The 22265-nt window shown below is 36.5% G+C and overlaps 1 protein-coding gene across 3 annotated transcripts in view; it reads right to left on the reverse strand.

Moving 5' to 3' along the window:
* gpc5c (glypican 5c) overlaps positions 1–22265 on the reverse strand; it is a 134404-nt gene that overhangs the window by 58933 nt on the left and 53206 nt on the right. For all 3 annotated transcript variants that reach the window (XM_078934952.1, XM_078934951.1, XM_078934954.1), the window contains exons 2-3: positions 20334–20495; positions 4422–5125 (exon numbers count right to left, since the gene is read on the reverse strand). In XM_078934952.1, coding sequence (XP_078791078.1) covers positions 4422–5125; positions 20334–20495 — 866 coding nt within the window. The remainder of the gene's footprint in view (positions 1–4421; positions 5126–20333; positions 20496–22265) is intronic.

Consider the following 22265-nt stretch of genomic DNA (forward strand, 5'->3'; position numbering starts at 1 on the left):
AGGTCAAATGTCATATCAAATATTTTACAGCCATGTCAATAAACAACAGCCTACCAGGGCCTCCTGAGCACATGTAACTCAGGAGGGAAACGATTTAGGATAAATCCAACAAGTCGGTATTCAGACGAAGAAAACCAACCTAAACACTGGAACAACCGTTTGCACCAGGGTCCAATAAGACTGGCCACTTTTATTGGAGATTTTCCAATTTTCTCTTTATTGTGTCTGCTTAACTCGTGACCCAGACTCTCCCAATAATATCCAGTACGACTTCCCTTTGACACACTTCGAAAGAGCAGGAGTGTGTTAAAAAAAGAACCATATTTGTCTTGTAGTAAAAAAAGAAAAAACTCGACAGGCTCACGGTGAAGTGTATGTGTGGTGTGTGCATTTGTTTATTTAGCATATTAACAAAACGTCCAACTTTGTTTCCAACAAATGAAAAACAGAGTAGTACCACTAAAAAATTTTTAATGTGACTGCGCTAACTTCCAACCTTGTTAAAAATATGTAAAAAAAAGACAGTCAGGCTATGTCTGAATTCTCACCTTAATCCCTAACTACTAAAAAACCTATATAGTGTGGGACTATCTAGTGCCCTGGATTTTAAAAGCAATTCAGATACCATGCTCACTACTTTTTTTAATCAGCAAATATGACAATATTATATTTTATCAATTTCACGAAGTTAACAATCTAATTGATATGAGCGTTTGGCGATGACCAGTTATGAATCCACTGTGTTCTGAAGATAAAAACATTGATATTTTATTTAAAATCCCTTTAGTGGAATCTCAGTTCTATCTGTGCTGAACATCCCACTCTAGGCTTGCTTGCCAGCCCCATGAATACAAAGCAAGGAACTCACTGTTCAGTGTACATAAGAAGATGCAAGCTTGTTCTCTTTCAGCATGGTTGTCTTCAGGCCGGGCAGCTTGCTCTCTTCTTTCTTTCTGTGCATATTGAAATGTCAGTTGGATGTTAGTAAACGTGGAGTTGTTTTGTCTCGTTACCTGGCAACTTTAAAGGAAGATACTAATACTAATGACCTGAAATTAGGTCTACAAACGGCAATTATTTTCTTAAAAAAGATACTGGCAAGAATTACAAATTTCTATTCAGGTATGTTTTGCAAAAAAGTATGACATTTTTTTACACTCCTTACAGGTTAGATTGAGGTTGTTTCCAAAAATAAAAACAATTTAGAAAGTGCTAAGTCTCTTAATTGTTGCATCGTTGAGAAAGGTTTGAAAAATTGTAACATAACATTTAATAGTTTTTTTTTTTTTTTAGAAGAAGAATCGGATCTGCTATCTTGGGAGAATTGTGCAATATTATGTGGTATTTCAAAGGAACCTGAGCAACAAAAATTACAATATAATATTACAGAGCTACATTATGCAAAACAAGACAGTGAAGATTACACTTAACCTACAAATAACTTAGGTACATTGGTCTTGATTCTGTCCTTGTCTTTTAGTAAAAGCACAGCCGTTGCAAAAGGTTAGTTGATAGCTACCATCAATCATGTGAGAAAATAGCTGGACTCTGCATCCACTCTGCATAAACGCCGTGGAAATGTGCTGTCCAAGGCTTCAATTAGTCCAATACATTCATAACACTGAGAGCAAAACTGTGCTCATGAAAATGTATGAAATTTTGTTGAGAGGGGGGTTCATGCTAGAGCGACTTGATTTGTAAGCCTCTTGAGAAAAGACATCATTCTCTAAAAATAACATTCTCCTCCTTGATATATGACTCATGTTACCTTACACCCTTACGCATGCCCCCACTGTTTTTGTTTTAGCAGCTGAAAAGACAAGGTACTGTATATTTAATAAGTGATAAAGATGACAGTGTGTTGCATTTCATTACACACATTATGAGCAAACCAATGACACGCTGACAATCTTTTACTTTTCTTTCCAAATGTAGATTTTCTGATAGTTTAATATAAATCTGACAAAATTAATTTTCCAACAGATTCTGTCTGAAGTCGTTGGATCTCAAAAAACAAGGCAGATTATTTCTTTATTCAATACTACGGTGCCACTCAACAAACCACTCAAGACAAAAACATATTAAAGATCACAATAAGAATTTTTTAAAAAGCAAAACAAAAACAAAAAACATTACATTTTAAAAGTCAGTACGAAATTCCAGAAACCTAAACATAATTACAAATTAATGAAACAAAATGAAAATGAAATGTTTTAAAAAAACAAGAGTAACTTCTAGAAATAAAAAAGAAATGTTGAAAAAGTTAACACAGTAAGACATCGGAAAAGGTAGATACCATGGGACATTGCTGATTTGATGACATTTGGACATTTGATTTTTGCTGTTTGAGTCTTTTTAAATGCATCAATACTGACTGGTTAATTTTAAAAGTTTATAATCAGTACAGAGCATATCCAGTATCGGTTCATGCCCAATAACATTTAATAATAATGGATTGGATTTATCTGCGCTTTTCAAGACACCCAAAGCGCTTACATTGTGTCCATTATTCATTCACTCCTCATTCATACTTGGTGATGGTAAGCTACGATTGTAGCCACAGCTGCCCTGGGGCAGACTGACAGAGGCGTGGCTGCCATTTTGCGCCTACGGCCCCTCTGACCATCACCGGGATCATTCATGCGCATTCACACACCAGTGGAGCCACACTGGAGGCAAGGAGGGTGAAGTGTCTTGCCCAAGGACACAACAACATTTTGGCTGGTGGGAGCGGGGATCGAACCGCCAACCCTTTGACCATTGGACGACCCGCTCAACCACCTGAGCCACTGTCGCCCATTTGGTTGAACTGATGGAGAAATGTTATCATCCAATTAGTAATGTCCCATTGAAATCTTTTCTGGTTTCCTATTGTGTTTCCTTTTTTTACATTTTGATTTGATTTCTGAAAATTACTCGTGCTTTATATTTTTACATGTTTATGCTTTAGTTTACTTTGTTTCATTTTTTGGAATTATGTTTATGTTTCTGGAATTTTGTTTATATATATATACTTGTTTTCTTTTTTAGTGATCTCTAAAATGTTTTTTCACTGATTGATTTGTTGGTTGTAACTTGCACTTCAGGGCCACTGTACGACATTGCCTAAACTACACAGACTTCTACATGAGAAAGAACAATTTTGACATTAAATTTACCCAAATTCTAATATAAAATATGAAAGTTGATTTGTTTCCATATTTAGGTACAAAAGTAAAACTCATTCCTACAGACTGATACCCGAGTTTAATACTTTTAATTGTGAATTGAACGTGTGTAAAACTATACATGTATTAGAATATAGTGAAAAAAGCCCATGATTGGAAACTGATTGTGTAACACACTTTAAATGGTTTTTATAAGGTAAAAATGTTGAATTGCACCAGAAAACAGCAATGACAGCAGCCTTTGTTTGTTTAAGAGTGGTATCTTTTTAATTGGCCAGCTACCTCATTGGATCCACATGCTGTAAAGAATCTATGAGGCATTATAAAGAGGAAGATGCAAGACACTAAATTCAACATACCAAATGAGCCGCAAGTCACTACCACAGCAGCCTGGGCTTCCATAGCCACCTATAGAACCTTCTATAGCAGTTCTGCAGACTTGTGGTGCGAAATTTTCAGACCCACACACATGTGTCATTGTCTCTAATTTAAAAATGTTTGTGTTATAAAAAAAGATTTCATTTAATTTAAGTAAATTCCAAACTCTTAGATTTACTAAATGTTTAATTCATATTGGTTTTGGATTATGTGCTTACTAAAATGGCAGGTGGGACCTTTCTGTGTGGAGTTTGCATGTTCTCCTCATACATGTGTGGGTTTTCCCTCCAGATTCCCTCCACAGTCCAAAAACATGCTTCATAAATTGAGTGGTGACTTTAAATTCTCCCTTGGTGTGAATGAGTGTGTGTGGTTATGTGATCCCGTGACAGACTGGTAAACTGTCCCGGGTGTACCACACCTTCACTCAACAGTAGTAGGCAGTGGCTCCATGAACCCTGTGACCCTGAATTGGATTAAGCGGGTTTGGAAGATAGATGGATGGTTTTGTGGTGTGCTAGCCACAAAACTTTTTAGAACAGAATGACCTAAAAGGTTCAGAGTTTAGCATGTTATAGAATGCATAACCAACATTTGGAAATTTGACAAGGCCTGCGATGCTATGTGGAGACCTTCAATTTTTAAACAAACAAGATGATAGAAATAATCAACAATGTATTCAGTCTACAGAATGTGTTGATTGCTTTGGTACAATGATGGAAAAAATTCCTTAACCTGCATGCAACCATCAGAATCTTTTTATATTGAATATGACCAGAATGCATGAATGAGGAAAAGATGGAAATTGAAAAGATCTGTAGGGTTTTGACTCAGCCATGAAAGTATGTGATTGCTGTCTCACTATTGTGTACTCACCATGGTAGTTATGATGGGACTGTGGAGCCGTGCATAGAGCAGTGCCTCATTAATATGGCCTCTGACCCCCAGCAGGGCCAGTTCCAGGCTGTGGTGTCCAGCTACAGCAAGTGTTAGTTGCTCCAATAAGCTGATGTATCGTCTCCAAGGCTGATCCAGCTCTGATAAACTGGCCAAACACCCTCGCATTACATTCAGACAGTAGCCCATGCAGGGCTTGAACAGGGTCAAGCCCCTGCAGTGGGAGCAGTACATCATCTTCACAAGGTTCTTTTCACAGTCTTTGGTAAGGCCGGCATCCTCTGTAGCATTTATAGCCTTCAAACCTTCTTTTAAGGCTAGACTCAGTTGTCGGCCAGCCCCCAATGCCCCAGCAAGCTCTTGAGCCATAAGAGCTGGATGATACCCAAAAGGATTGACTTCCTTTCTGGTCGTGCGGAGACAGTCACTTATTACACTGCCTTCCATTAGGCTTCCCTCCATGTCTGGATTGATAAGTTTTTCATAAACAAGTGGGAAAATGCTATTAAAAAAATTGTGAACTGTGGTCTCTACAGATATATTGGCACCACTGAGATACTGGGAAAGAGAGGAGAAGAGCTGGTGCACGTGGGGCTGAGCATGGTGGAACAGGGACGAGTATGTGTCTTCCAGGAGAGAACTCAGATGGCCTTGAGAGAAGGACAGCAGGGACCGGAACATGTCTGCAATGAGTGCAAAGGAAAAACAGCAATGAGAAAGGGAAATGCACACAAATACAAAATAAGACATGATCCAATAAACAGTATCAACAAATCAACTTGGAAACAAGAAAAAGGGGAAAAAAATAACTTGTAATGTTTTCCTAACGGTCTGTGATGACTCATTCTTTCAGTATGGTTTCATAGAAGAAATTATTTTTTTTTAAAAATGACTTTTTACCTTTTTTTTTTTTTGTTGAAGATGTTTCGAAACATCTTAACATACAAAACTATGTCCAGATGAACCTTTTGAAACTTTTCTGTTGTGTGTAACAATGAACATTTTAAAATACAACAATACCTCCTAATTTTGATCCCTGCCATATAATATCAGTTTATTTGACAATAATTTAAAATTTAAAAAGTTGTGTTAGATATACAGTATATTTATTTATACAGCAGGGGTGCTCATTATATCGAAGCACATGCGGGTGGCCTGCGGGGCCATCCCAGATATATATATATATACATATATATATACATATATACATAAATATATACATATATACATATATAACGCTTTATCTGTTCTAATTATGTATTATTAGAAAACAAGTACTGCATAAGTTGTCAACTTCTGAATTATTAGTTTTTTACTTTTTAATGTACACACACGATTTGTGTTATTGCATATTGGATGCAACACTCGCCTTTGAAAGAATTACAATTTAAAAGAAAAAGTAGCAGAAGTACAAAAACTGACATCACAGAACCAGAGAGTAGGACTGAATAAAATACTTCCAATATAGTTGCACACAAACAAACATTTAAAATAATTTTATAAAGACAATGACTTTTAACATAAGATTTTATCCAAACTTTGATCTGAATAATCACCAAGACTGCTAAGTTTAGAAAAAAAATGTTTGTACAAGGCAGCAAACACAGGTGCATGCTTACACACACACACACACACAGATAAGTAGCGTAAATTAGTTCAACATGCGAGAATGAAAGCAATTTAAATGAAGTGATTGTGCTTTGTTCTTTATTCCTAACATCAAGACAACAGAAAAATGTTTCATCGAATGATAGTTTGTGTGTGTTTGTAATTATGAATCCAGCCCCTCCCAGCTCCCAGACAGAAGGATAACAACAGACTTGTCCTCTTGAACAGCTGCACTAATATGAGCACTGTCTGTGACACATGGGGACTCCCCGTTTGCTTCTAAAAGAGCATCTAACACTAAACTCCCCAGAAAATCAAGAATCTTTTTCTCACAAACAATAAAATCTGAAGCCTCCAAGTCTTAAAAAACATAGGAGGTGTGTAGACCCCAGAACAAATGGACCGGCAGGGGTTATGTTCAACAGGTTATGGTTTATTATTACCAGAGATCAATAAAAATTAAATACAAAGACCAACAAAACTAAAAATTATGTATTTAAAACATGGTTCTTTATTTTACACAATCCTCAAATCCTAAAAAAAGGAATATGTTGTTATATTTGCCAGGTGATCCATAAGAAATCAAATGAAAAAAAATGTTATAGTGTGAGAAAGGCTGCTATTAAAATGTAAACAAAAAAAAAAAAAGAAAGAAAGAAAGAAAAAGTGAATGAAACAGAAAAACAACTACTGTACAAGTTTTCTCCAGCTTTGTGACCATGCAAACATCTGGAGTCACTTGGCCCCTGGGGCCAGATCACTTCCATGTCTCTCCTTGAGTGTTACTCCAAACATGTTCTTGTGCGTTTTAGAACACGTAGACCATCCTGTGGCGGGCTCTGAGGGCCTCTGTGTTGGCCTAATGAAGTATATGAGAAGTTTATATTAATTTCATAAATATGAAACAAAATCAATTTCTATATTTTTGCCAAAGTGTTGATTGTCTATTCTCTTAATGCCATATTATGTCCACTTGGTTTAGCTGCTTAAAGGGTTACACATCATTTTAAAAGTTATTTTATTTATTTATTTATTTATTTTATAAAATCTTATTTAGAAATCTTGTTTAGTGAAATCTGGCCTTTAAAAACCACAAAACAGGTTAATCTCGAGTTGATGACACCGCAGCCAGTGAGAAAATGTTATACTTTGGGATATGTAGGCATTCTGTGAATGGAAAAGGACTCCTGATATCAGATTAATACCCCTCATGTAAGATATTCACATGGGGAGTATGGTACAGTTTTATGCTCCTGCCTGGTGGTCTGTCACTATCCCTATGCCCAGAGTCCTATTCAAGACTTTTTATTGGATTAAAATGAATGCAAAGAAATAAACAAATAGGTCTTTAATAGTATTCGCTTTCATTTACAACAGATGATGGAAGTAAAACTCACAGATAAACTGTACAGCAGAGCCATTTAACTGTTTCTGAGGAAATAAACAAGAATGGGTTGTAATGTAAATCCATGTTGGCAAATGCAAACATACAAATCAGCTTCCAATTGGAAACATTTTTAGACATGTTTTAGTTTTTACAAGTGGTTTATGAACCCAAGAAGTGCTTTTACTTCCTTGAATATACTAGGTTTTATTTTGAAAAAAATAACCTTACAAAGAAACTGCCTATCCAAGCTGTTTTGCTGGTGTTCTTGTGTCCTATACTTCCTCCTGTTCATTAATTCATTAAATCATTACTCAACATACAAATAGTAAAATATTAAAATGAATAGTTTTAAAGTTAATTAGAGTAAACTGGAAATAAATTTCAATAGGGATAAAATAAATAAATAAATAAAATACATGCAGTAAAAAAAACAGTATCACAGCTTAAACTAAGACATTTTAATAAAATCAGTTTTACTTATTTTCTCTGTTATACCATTCTATCCTTAATCTGATTTTAATTACAAACAAACCAGATATGCACTTATGGGTGGCTTTACCATTATAGTCTCATTACTTCCAATCTGCATAAGCAGAATGTGGCTATTGTGCAAGATATAATGGTCTTAAGAAATAAATGTAAACGTGCAATCATGGTAGCAATTCTGAATTACACAAAAATGCAGACTTTGCAGCCTGCATCGGGTGACAAATGAAGGACTCAGATGCCAAAAGTAGGCTAACTTTGTATTAGACCATGGTCCAGGTGAATTCACGATTCAGATTGGCTGCTGGTCATGCATTACAGAGTGATATACAGTGATAACCGCTTGCCTAAAAAAGAAGTTCCGCTCACATAGCTTAAATGTTCTATATTACCGGCTTGGCTTCTTTAAAACAAACTAGCTTCATCATCTGGACAAAAAGAAGTGGTAAGGGGTGAACTTTATATGTTTTATATAGATATTTTATAAATCTGTATAAAATATATATATATATATATATATATATCACTTTCTTTGCCCTTAACCCTTGTGCTATCTTAGATGACCCTACCCTTACTTTGACGTGTTCTCCCTACCGTGACAAAGGTGGATAAAGGTGGAAAGATTTCATGTAATCCATGGACACCAGTGAAGATCACAAATCATTGAAGAAAAAAGGTTTAACACACTGTCTAGTGGGTCTAGATGACCCAACTCCCCATGTTAAAGTGCCTAGGATAGCACAAGGGTTACATTGACAACGCCCCACACCACCTAACAAATAGTCCGCTTTTTGTGAAACAAGCGAAAAAACAAGAAACAAAACGAAAAATTAACAAGAATAAAGGACAAAAAACTGATTGAATATTTAATTCTTTTGTGAGTGACCATGGTATAAGTCGGTTTAATGGCCTTCCAAGAGTCCATTATCAGATTTAATGCACTTCCCGGAAGTAACCGTCCTCCGCTTTAACTCAGATAGTTCAGGTTTCCACAGCATGCGTTAATTTCTGTTATACCATGGTCCGGGTGAATACTCGATTCTGTTGGGTGCTGGGTGTGCGTTAAAACCTGATAACCGCACAGTAAAAAAAGAAGTTCCTGTCACCTAGCTTAAATGTTTTGTATCACTGCGCCGGCTTCTTTACAACAACCTTTTGCTTCATCATTTGGACAAAAACGCCGCATCATGTAAGAAATGGTCCGCTTTTTGTGAGAAAAGCGATCCAAATCGCATAAAAACAAGAATTAAGGACTAAAAACTGCTTAATAGATATTGCTTTTGTAAGTGACCATGGTATAAGCGGGTTAATGGCCTTCGAAGTGTGCGTTATTGCTTTTTAACGCATTTCGCATCAGACGGTTCAGACTTCCACGGCGTGCGTTAAAAAGTAATAACGCACACTTCGTCCGGCCATTAACCCTTAGATACTGGAAATGTCACAGACACTTAAATGACACAAGATCTTTTACCTATCGTAACTCTTCGACCATTTTCGTGATCAGCATGAATAAGCTGATTCGGGCGTGTAGAATAGCAGCTTTTCTTTTTGGCCTGTCACTGATACAGTGTTGCTAACCTGTTGCATCACGGCACAAAGCAGCTTTACTCCCCGACAGAATTAGCTGATTTATGTTGACTGTGTAAGCACTTCACAACTCACTACTCTAAAGTGTTCCAGATAAGAACAAGGCTCTGCTTCCAAATCTGCTGGAATAATGTTTGTTGCTTCAGGAGCAAAAGCTTTGATGTTAAAGGGTTAAAGATGAGATTGAATAGGAACCTTTAACATGAAATTGTAGAAAATCAATATGGAAGTTTGGCAGCACAGCAGACAAAACAATGTAATTAGTGTAACATAAAAGACATACAAACAGAATCAAGGAGTCAGCTAAAATAGAATATCCATAATTAGGATTTTAGTGGGATTCATTTATACAGTTGCATTATTAGTGAGTATAAAAAATCTTAATGACATTGTATTAGGCTAAATAAACAAATGTAAAATACTACACTATATTCTAAGTTTTCAGACTCTGGGTGTTAGGAGGATTACATACAAAAATTTTGAAATGGATAGAGCTAGAAACTTTGCTGAAAGAAGATAATTAATTATATTTCTTCTCCAATGTTTATCAGGATTCAGTGTTGGGTGGATACAATGAAAGAAACCCTCACCTTAGTACCAGTTCTTATTTATTTCAATTAAAAATCATGACTGAGTTCTTTTATTGTGGACGTGATTGCTTGCGTGTGTTTGGAGATGGAGTAATATTGTGATAATGAGGTAGGAGACACTGTTCTCATACCAAAGAGCTGTGGGCCATTCCTATCTTGGCAATCAGTGCAGAGCAAAACTGACCAGCCATCATCTCAGGCAAAGCATTTTAATCCCACTGCAGGCTTTGGTTTCAGACAGGTCACCACACAGATATGTGACATAGTCACACGTGTGTAGATTACATATCCTCATTTTAATTAGCAGAAAGACTGTAATTATAGCTCCATCGTCTCTCACACAGCTCTGGGCATCTTGAGTTACGGGGGAGAGCTGTAATGTTATACAATATCAGTTTAATGGTAAGAAACTATTATTAAGTCCCTGAATCAATCTGTTGATTCATCATACTTGCGTGACTTTGTGCACAGCATGGGCATGTCTAAAGGGGGGAGTATGACTCATCTGTTAGACAACACCAACAGACATGCTGTTCACACAAATTTGACCTATACTGCAAATGAGGAACTGTCATCCTGCAAAAAAATGGGGTCAAAAAGGAAAATGATCTCAAATCATTATATTAAGATATATTAGAGATATACACTATTTAAGTTAGAGATAAGCTTTAGCCTTAATTTTGGGGATTGCAGGTCACATAATTAATCAAATATTAAATAATAAACACTGTGAAACTCAAATTGAAAACTACAGAGGAAAACAAGTTACAGTATTGCTTTCCACTTCCACCAGTAGAAAAACATTCCTGAGAGCAGAGAAATTAGCAATTGACAGAGTAAAAGGAACTGGAGAGGTTAAGCTCTTAGTCAATGGTTGAAGAGCTCAGAGAGGTGCAGGGGGAGGAGGGGGTTGTAATAGCCACAGTACCATAAAGGGCAAGTGCAGAGGGGCAGCCTGGGTGCAAACTGTTGACAGGTTGATGGACGGCAAAGCTGGTCCTCAAGATTAAGAGGGCCACAGTTCACTGGTGAGCCTCTATTTCTCTTTGACAAAATAAAAAAAAAATGAATAAAAGTACTGCAAATTACTCCTTGGATTTTTTTGTTATGTATTTTTATCAAGTTTTTGAAATTAAAATATCTACAATACAGTGAAAATCAAGGCCTAAGTTTTGAGCAATAGGCTATTATTTAGTAAAAATTACTTGGAAAACCCGATTAAAAAAATAAAATAAAACTTTCAACAGAAATGTACATGTACAGTACATTAAAATAGCACTTCTTCTAGAGTTTAGGATTAAAAAACAAAGTACATTTTAAATATTATAGTTAACTGAACCTCAAGCCTTTGCCTGATTTTAAAGACTTAACCCTTTTGCTATCTTAGATGACCCCACCCTTACATTGACGTGTTCTCCCTACCATGACAAAGGTGGAAAGATTTCATGTAATCCATGGGCACCAGTGAAGATCACAAATCATTGAAGAAAAAAGGTTCAGCGCACTGTCTAGTGGGTCTAGATGACCCAACTCCCAATGTTAAAGTGCCTAGGATAGCACAAGGGTTACTTCTGCACTTGATTTAAGAACAAGTTATGCAGTTTCCTGTTAGGTTACAATAATATGCTTTGTTAAAAAAATTATCTATCATCACTCTTGCAATCAACTACTTCAATTGCAAGAGTGTTTAACATGACTAAAAAATGTAAAGAAAAACGTTAAAATCTAACATTTAAAACAAAAATATCTTTAAAAATGTGATGCACGTAATGGATGTAGCTTATAACTAATTGGCCATTTGCAGTTTATTGTAATCAAAGAAAAAATGTATGTTTCAAAAGACTCCTGGACTCCAGATTCAATCAATGAGTAAAAGAAATGTAAGCTTTGAATACAATTAACATGAACCAGATTTTTAAATGGACTAAGCTGTGGAATAAATGGGAGATGAAAGAACGGTAATGAAGATTTTGCCAGGTTTTTAGCAGGTGTAGCTCCTGTTTTCATTTATCAGCTTTCTAATGAATCGAGGGAGCATGCAGCAGGTGGGGGTCACTTATGCATTCCTTAACTAACATAGGCCAACATTGCTCTTTTATTAGGGCTAAAGACCACATACTTATATCATTAAGAGGAATTCCTTTTTTCTTTTTTTAAAAAAAAGTATATATTGACTTTCATTAAAAGCTAAATTGATGTAATAATTTATCTTTTTAGTGTATATTTATTTCTTGTAATTCTGTTTAAAAAACAAAAAACAGTTTGTATAAATGTTTGAATTGAAGTTTGAATTGAATTGAAAAAAGGGGCTTGGACTTGATAAGTTGTTAAACTTCATCCGAAACCAATTTGATGATTGTCATTTATTGCTATACTTTTGTTTATTATGTTTATTTTTTTAATTTTCAAAATAAGTAATTTGATTTAAATAAATTAATAAATCAAATTAATAGTTTAAAGAAAGCTCTTAAACGTGTTAAGAGTGGACTGGACTGTGATTGACAGAGGAGTAGAAGTAAATGTTTTCAGATTTTCACACTACAGTAAATGCAGCAGGTGAAATCTATGGAAGCGATTTTGTAACATAATTCAAAATAAAAGTCAAAACCATAAAATGATTTTTCATTTTCAAAATGAAACTGCATTTTTTGACTCAAAATTAAAATGAAAAAGCAATCCGCCAAAATGCTTTTTCATTTTCTTCTTCAACACCGCTCATTCTGTCACTTAATTAATATAATATTATTATTTTCATTAAAATAATAATGAAAATGGTACTTGACATTTCATTTTCAAAAAGTTATCTGGTAAATGTGTAGCAAAATTCATTTAGAAATGTCTAATTTGACTGTTAAATGGATTAACAGAAATGCTTTTTCATTTTCAAAATATTACTGTATCAAATGACTCAAAATTAAAATGAAAAATCAATACTTCAAAATGCTTTTTCATTTTCTACTTAAAAACCGCTTATTCTGTGTCAAAATGTAAAAGGGAAATGCAAAGAGGGGATTGCATTTTCATTTTCACATCTACCCTGCAAACAGATGTGTTTACCGAGGCTTTTGTAGAGCTTTTCAGAATAAATAAATCTGATCTTTTAACATCATTCTATGTTGTAGTTTCCCTTTCGGCTTTTCCCATCAGGGGTCGCCACAGCGAACGAGTCGCATGGTAAACTTGGCAATGTTTTACGCCGGATGCCCTTCCTGACGCAACCCTCTCAAAGCAACTGGGCTTGGGACCGGCACAGAAGTAGAGAAGGGAAAAGGGAGCAGCCCGGAGTTGAACCCTGGTTTCACGGATGGAAGGTGCCGCAAACCAGCACGAGCTAAACCGGCTCCCTTTTTTAACATCATTCTATGTGTTGCAAATAAAATATACAGTCAATGCTTCCATGTGGTGATGAGGCTAAAAAATTGACAGCAAATTCTCCCACACGTGACAGGAGCGTCCACTTAATGAACAAATGTTTGGACAAGCATCAAGTACTGGATTTGACGCATGTCCAAAAAGAGGCAGTAAAGTCAAGTTTGACGCATGTACTAAAAGAGGCTTTTGGTGTGAACACAGCAAAATGCCAGGATAGATGGATTTGTTCAAAAGCAGTGCACTTTTCTCCCAAAAGTGCGACTTTTCTTCCTCATTATGTTTTTTTCACTCCTGTAACTTATACTCAGGTGGGACTTATTCTCCAGAAAATACGGTAATCTTTTATTGTTTTTTTATTTTTAAAAGCATAAGAGAATCACTGGAAAATCAGTGCCTTATTTCCACCACAGGGGCTCCATCATGCCACAATAGAAGCTTCAGAGGCAAGTCAGGAGAAGTCAAGAGAGCAGCCATCAGAAGGTGTAAGGGAAATGAAGTTGATGTGGGAATGGGAGTAATAAAGTGAGCGATGGGAGGAACAAAGCCAATTCCAACTCACTTTGGACTGGAATATCATGTGAGTCATAACACAGGGACTTGTGCATTACAGTGGTGATTCACATATGTGTTAAAAAATGGAGAAAACCCAGATCTTGATTTTATCCAGATTTTTTTAAGCATAGCATCTTATTGAAAGTAGGAGTGGATGGAACACAAAAAAAGAGGAATTAGCTTTACTGGAATGTATGTGAGACCGTTTCTTTTCTCCAAAACTTTGTTTATAAGCAGATGTGAATATATATTTGACAAGACTGCATGTCTGTAATTAGTCATCAGAGTAGGGTCCAGTAGAATCAGGCAGATTTAATCACCCAGCCACAATATTTGTTGCAAAGACATTTGATCTGGTAAAAAGGCCCTGGAGGACATGACTTTCTCTGATAATCAGGAAAGATCTGGATGTAAAATCCTGTGCTCAAATTAGGGTGATCTTTGTTTAATTTGCCAACAATTTTTGAATTAATGCTACATAAAATGAATACATCCAAATCAAGATAGAAATAATAGTCTTGGAATTGAAATCATCAAGGAGAAAATGCATGTTTTGTCAAATTATGACAGTCTTGGTAGCATTATAATCTCCACAGGTCCCTTAATCATTGAGGGATTGGATGTAGTGTTAGAAATTATAAATTGTGGCTAACAGTAGACCTGATGATGATTAAGGGAAAGAGATCTTTGAGGTAAAGAAGATATACGACTCTCTTTAGGGTCTCATTCCCTGGAGTGGAGTGTTGGCAGCTGGATTAACTTTGAGACACAAATGTTCCCTATGGTGTGAGTGGTAATCAGCAAGTAAGTAGTTGGCATGATGCCTGCACAGGCTCACTGTGCTCTGGTACAGCAGTCGATGCTGACAAAGCATGCTCCAAAGATGGAGACAAAAGAAGGATGGGGGGCAAAGAGCAGCTGCGTGTGGCAAATGTGGCCAAACACCTGTAGATTCAACCACCTTTAAAGGAAAACCGATATGCGCACTTCACTGAAGCATATGCAAACACACTGAAGGTTTGCTTTGATTCTAATAACCCTTTTTACAGATTTTTATTTTGTAATTTTCCAGATCAAAAGCTGAACCACTCTGGGTTCCCACATATTAGTGCAAAACGAAAAAGGCAAATATAGAAGGGATTATATCATTTCAATATGCTTTGCTTCTCCTCGACTCCCACATTCTTCATTTTTATTATTTTCTTCCGACATAACATGTTTCTAAGCTCAAGCTAATGCATCCTACTCTCATATGTCATCTCAGGGGAGTAAGAAGTGGTAGTTACAAAGCAACAACTATGCTTCAGATGCATTCAGAGACAAATGTGCAGTGCGTTTGCTTCACTATTAGGTCCATAAACACATTTCACCTCCACCCAGTGTGATTAAATAAGACGTGTGGGGACAGATTCCGGATATCCTCCCTAATTTAAGAATGAGCTCATGTTGCCTTGCAATGTCATCTTGTGTCCAAGAATCAGTCTCCAGAGCAATTGCGCTGTCGGTCAAAACATCTGCAGTAAAGAAATCCACTCAGACATGAGGTGAGGGAACAAAATGATCTAAGAGGATGGGAAAAAAGTCTCAGGCAAATCAAATAGCTACTTTGAGTCTAGAATATTAAAAATAATGACAGTCCAACAACAAAATAGGCTTTTGTCCTGTCATAAGTATTCAAACGTGCATCAGTAGATGAGCCAACACCAACCAAGCACGTTAGCGATTTTCTGATTAATATTCAAAGTGAATTTCGAGCAAGTGGCTGCAAGCTTAATAATCCATAACACTTCAAACATACCGCAAGTTTGAACAACCTGGGGGCACATCAGCGTAAAGCAGGCAAAGTTCTGATTTAACGAATCCAACATAAATCCTTCACTACTTTGCCGTTAGATGAGCAAATACAGAAGCTTTTAAAACTGTGTACCAAACAAACACACTAAGAGAAGGAACATCGCTCAAACATCAAGCTGAACTTTCTGTGTGGTGTATTAATATAATTACTGGACATGCTGGAACCTCTCCTGTCAGACTAGCATATGCAAAAGCAAAGATGGAGCTAAAAAGATTAAGCCGAAGACTTTCTTGAGTTACTAAAAGTGATTGTTGTTGCAAAAAAAAGGGGGGAAAAAATCACTCTGTGACTAAGAGTTCTTTATCACCAAGAATCTGTGATAAAGCCCCTGCCTCTTTGCTCCTTTTCCTCTTGACGGATTTAATAGACTTGAAGATTCATCATGACGTGGAGGGAGAACATTGTCTGGGTCAGGGAAGAACAGATGATGTAAGGAAGCTGGTATGTCTGAAATTGGCTGTCTGGAGGAACTTTAATGTAAAAAATAGCTTGTGTCTCCATGACAGAATTGTCCCTTTAAAAGATTGATGGAGCTAAAAGAGCTTCATTCTGTTTTTTTAAGGAGCTTTAGAGGATACAAAGTAAAAAGAAGTACTCATAGTACAATTTATCTAAAAGAAAAGATAGAAAGGGTACAAATTCATCTATAGGGTAACAACGAATATTATTTTTGGCTAAACTGTGACACCTAGAGTGATTTTTTTTTTTGACCTTGCTTCTTCTTGTCATTTTTTTATTATAACATAAGATACTCACAAAGAGCAGAAGAAAAAACATGTTTAACAATACATGTTTCAAGTTTTGTCTACAGTCTATTAAACCAGGCTGTTTGCATCCCTGAGTATAAACTAGCAGCAGCAGGTCTTCGGCTTTTCTGACAGGTGTGCATTTTGTGTGATCCTAAAGGAGCTGGGTGAGAGCTTGTCTCCTGCCACCACAGCAGCTGCCGAGTGAAGATATGAGAGTGCTGCTGCCTCATCTGAAGCGCGTTGTGGTGAACAATGGCCTTCTCAGCTATCGAGTGACACTATTGTATCCCCACACGACACACTTGTAAGAGTGAACAATCTGTTCCATACGCACATTAGCAAACAAAGTATATTTTAAAGTACGACGTCTCATGATCCAATCAGTAAATTGTAAATTCAGGATGTAATTGCTGCAGTTCTAATGAACTCCTGAGGAGCCCAGTCAAAAGAAAACCACAGAGACAGAAGATGCCAGACTCAAACCCTAATGTAGAGCATATATGACAACAAAAGCAAAAAAAAGATTACCGGTATATATATTCTGTTAAACAATTATTATGATTAATGACTCACTAATCCTTTTTTGAGTTATTTTAAAAATCGTTCCAGTGTTCTTTAAACCATCCTGTTTTAAACTGAAATCAAAAAAACCTGTTTCATTTTTTAGGACATAGTATCTTCAAAGCGACAGTTGCTCCCCCACCCCGCCCCCAAGCTTGTGGCCAACCCCCCCAGCGTATTGCCCATTTACCCCAAATTATCTTTTTTAAGCTTTATTTTCTTGTCTGCTCCTCATTTACAGTGGTTTGAATAAAAAAAATTCAGAAATGCAATTTGAAGCTTACCTTTCTTTATATATTTCCTCCATCATTGGAAAAATGACAAAGGAACATGTTAAAAACACCAAAAACACTATTTTCATTGAAGTAGGTCTTTAAGTCTTTTACATTTTTTTCTCTATGACTATTTTATCTTCTTTAAACATGACCATGTGTTTCAATGTTGTGTTAGAACAGTTAGGCATCAGTGTGTTATTTGTTTGTGTCCCACAGTAAAGGTACAAGAATATTCCCTCCCACACATCAGAAAAGTACTTCTTTCCTTTTTTCTATACCTGACTCTTGCTTTTTCTAATTGGGGTAACAGGGGTTGGGAAGTCGAGCTTTATATCAGAAATGAAAGTATGTACAATCTTTTATAAACAACTTATCTGTTTCTATGATAACTGGAGGGGGGGTCTTAATTGGAAGATACACTCTTAAAACATTTGGGTTAATTAACCCAATTCTTGGGTTAGACATGCTGTGACAAATTTGGTTACTTTTTGGAACAAAACTAATTTTTTGAGTTATAATGGTTTTATTTTAACAAAAAGTATCTTAAAGACAACCCAGCTTGGGTTATTGTTTTAACTTAGGAGTTTTCAGTGTGTAGTTGGACTCAGCAAAACTCTCATTTTACTTTGTTTGGTCCAACTGTCAATTTTCAGAATGTTGAGTTGAGTGGAATAAACTTCAGTCAATATCCCTGAAGTACTGCTTTGCTCTTGCTAGACAGAATCCTATGGTTGATGTCACTAAACTCAATTTCAGTTTAGAATTTTGAGAGTAATAAAAATATGGAAAGTCAGTAATTATGGACCCCATCCATAATAGTAATGTGAGGTAATTGAGAGTTTCCTTGAACTTACAAAAGTTGACCAATCGTATTTTATGAATGAGGTAAGCAGCTAAATACCTAGCCAAAGAAAAAAAAATAGGCAAAGACTTAACCTGCTTTTGGCATGCATGACAGCAGCAGGGCAAGAATCAATTCTGCATTCTTTTGGTATTGATGCTATGTTGACACGTTAGTATAAACGCTCTAATCTATTAATTTAGTATCAAGTTCTTTCATCAAGGAAGCGTAGTATCGATGTTGTCAGTATGGGATCACACCAACGGCGTGGCAACTCCCACACATGACAAAGCACAGTAGGACCTACATAAAGCTGTCAAAATAAGGACAGTCCAACAAAAACAGTCATGCATGCAGACAGCCCCCCCCAAAACAAGCACACAAAGGAACAACTACGCACACACAAATAACCCTCATTCTTTTGGGCATGTCTCTTTGGCTAACTACCCTCACTAATTAGCCAGAGTGAACAAAGTTCAAACCAGTACAAATGACACACCCTGTTACTGGACATTTTGTTTTATAGCTGCATACATGACATAAACATGAATCAGTTAAAGAACACTGTATCAGTGGATTAAATAGAAATTAAATGTATTATATGGCAAAAGGATACCAAAGTTCCTGACAGCTGGTTGTGTGGGAAACAGCTGATGCAATAGATAGAGACAGATCAACACAGGCAAGGAATGAGATCCAGTCTTTTTTTTTCCAAGTTGTTTTGTTTGTCCTTTCATGTGTAAATAACATTACTAATGCCAAAATTCTATTCTCATTACTCCACATAATGTATGAACTACTTGTTACTTTAAATTCCTCTCTAGGTAGTCAGACACACTGAGACTGTCCTCAGAAAGCCTTAAAGCGAAGGCTGGTGACATCATCATTTTCAGCGCCATTGTGCTACAGTTTCTACTGTTGCTCCATAGCAATTTTCCATTTTGGCCTTTTCTGGACATGTGTTGTACCTGACGGTCATTGTTCCGACAGCCTCAGACATGAGGTAAGATGGGAAAGATCCTAATGATGATGAAAAGGACAAACACCAGAAACCCTGTTCAGTGTAACTTCATGCTGCTTGTTTGTAAAATAGCTGTCAGACGGACTGAACCCTTGTGTTTTTCAAACAGTTTTACTCACTTTTAACTCTTTTTTTTCTGCTTGACATTAACATACCCTTTTAATTTTATAAACAATACAGACACAACTGAAATAGTTTCCATCACAGTAATGACTCAAAAATGAGCTTTTCAGTACTTTAATTTGCTTTTTTTTCACATTTTCCATTTATTTCTCTGTTGTACAAGAAAATGCAGAATTTGTACATTACCTATTAGAAAAACCTAAACGTAAACTGTGTTTTACATTCTATCTTGTTCTAAAACTTGCAGAAGTGCTTATAAAAGCCAGAGCAGCTCCCTTTAAAAGGTGTGATTTTTTTTGTCAATAAAGTTTACATCAAAGTGTATCCAAAAGTTAAACTTAAGGCATTTTGATAAATAGGATTTCTCGATTCAGTTATAAATGATACGAGGCCTTAGAACAACAAATAAACACAAAACATTATAAATATTGACCAAACCATATAACGAACCCTCTGAACATACACAACCATAACTTTTTGCTATCTTGAATGCTAAAGAGACTTGTGTGTCCTCTTTTACCCTTCTGTCCTCTGTGACCCTTCTTCAAATGCTACTGCCAAACCCACAGAGGAAAGAAGGGCATGCTCAATTTTGAGCTGTTTTTACCTCAATGCCAGCTACCATGGTTCCATGGAACCATTTTTTAAACCAAATAATTAAAAACAATTGCAAGAATGGAAATATAGACAAAAATATAGATCTTTTTTTCATTGGTCTAGAATAAAAGCTGAGGCTGTGGGGTATTCTCTTGCTTCAGTCAGTGACAGCACCACATGTCAAAAATTACTTCATGGCAACCCATTGAACCACAGCTTGTCTCTCAACAACTCTGAGTCTCAAGGCCGTCCAAGCCTTGCTTGACCCTCACGGTCGAAAAACTTACCCTGGAAGGCATGTGCGTGTGTGGAGAAGAGGTGCTTAAGCTCAGAGCTGTAAGACTGAACGTTCTGAAGAGTTTCTCTTTTAACAGCAACTTGGTAACTCTCCTCCGTCTTTCGGGTGCAGCAGGATGGACCTTTGTGCTTACAAATCAGCAGATCCACATCTAGAAAAATAAAGCAGAAATGCAAATATTGATTACTTTTTCATATGTTTCCTATTCTGTATTTAAAATTATAATTCAAACATCAAAAAGACTAAAAACATTGGTTAGCCTCAGTTTAAAACTATCTTTCTGTCATTGATTTAGTTCAGATATTCAATGGAGTGTCTCCCCTGTGACTGGAAGGTTGTGGGTTCCAATCCAGGCTGAGTCATATCAAAGACTTTAAAAATTGGACCCAATGCCTCCCTGCTTGACACTCAGCATTAAGGGGTTGGATGGGGGGTTAAACCACCAAATGGTTACCAAACACGGGTCTGTCTGCGGGTCACCGCTCCCCCAGGGGGGTTGGGTTAAATGCGGAGAACAAATGTCATACAAATGGGACTTTAACTTTATACCGGGACTAAAATTATACTTTTATGACACAAAACTTAACTCCATCTACGCCATCCCCTACATCAGTGGTCCCCAACCTTTTTAGGCCACAGCTTTCATGTCAGACAATATTTTCACAGACCTGCCTGGAACTTATTTTTTTAGCTTCCAGCTTTCCTTAATTTTTTAGGGTAAAGTTTATTTCCAGGCTCTGTAAAATATCTGCAGATGATTTAACTTTATTTGTTTTCATGTAAAAACCATTAAAATGCAATTTAGATGTTCACTTGAGCCAAAAAATTTAGATTCCAACTTCAGCCTCGTAATAATAATAATAATATTAATAATAAAGAAACTCTCACTAAAACTAGTGTTTTCTAAATATAATGATAAATGTGAATCCCCTGTTTGAGCAACTTTATTAGCAGCATCCTCATAACACTAGGCAACCAGTTGCTGAGTATTATGCAACATTATTATTATGGTCTGCAGGAATAGCTAAAGTCATGTTTAAAGTAAAGTCTCCTGATTTTGTGTGCTTATTGCAGGTTTATTTTATTTCTTCATTCGAAAGCTCTTCTTCTGTTTCCTCACTAGATCTTTTCTGCCGAAAGAAACTTTCCAAATATGTTTGTTTTTTATGAACTTTGCCAGCTTGGGGATTTAAGTAAGTAGCGGATGTAGTTTCGACACATGACCGAGCGACTTGACATCCGTCTAGAATGAGTCAAATGTGGTAGAGAGAATCCAGTAGTTTTCCTGTGAATATATATATATATATTCCCAGGGTCATTTCTCAACCCCAACAGCCCAATGAGATAACTCATTTTACTAGAGGACGAGCTGGACGGGGGTGGCTGTGGGCAGGTGCTGTAACCAGAGCTTAATGCAGGGCTTCAGGGCAGACCACAACACCAGCGCCCCACCATCCAAATCCTTCCATGTAACACAATAGGGTTGCATTCTGGATGCATCTTTTCACTTTCTGCTCTCTCTGTGCTATTTGCCTGGCATATCCTTGTGAGGCCTGGTGTCTTTTAATTACTCAGTGAGGCTCTTTTTGTTTCCACTCCAGAGCCAGATCAATGAAGTCATAACTGGCTGTCCTGCAACTTCCACTCCACCGTCTTATCTTTTTTTTTCCTCCACTCCCTGCTTTCCTGCTGGGTCTTATGCCTATCAGCATGCCTCTGAACTTTTAAAATCATCCATGTCTTTTTTGAATTTGAACATGAAGAAATCTTATAAAATGTTTGTACATATTGTCTTTCACCAATTCAACCACTGTCTCTGTTTGCTAAGTAAACTTGAAGGACTTGTGTTTCTGTCAGTCAGTAACTGAGACCTTTCAACAACAGCCGATCATAAAACATTATGCGTAACAAGGTCTGCGTT

This window comes from Oryzias latipes, chromosome 17, assembly GCF_053564925.1.
Source record: "Oryzias latipes strain Hd-rR chromosome 17, Olatipes_Hd-rR_3.1".
Taxonomy (NCBI): domain Eukaryota; kingdom Metazoa; phylum Chordata; class Actinopteri; order Beloniformes; family Adrianichthyidae; genus Oryzias; species Oryzias latipes.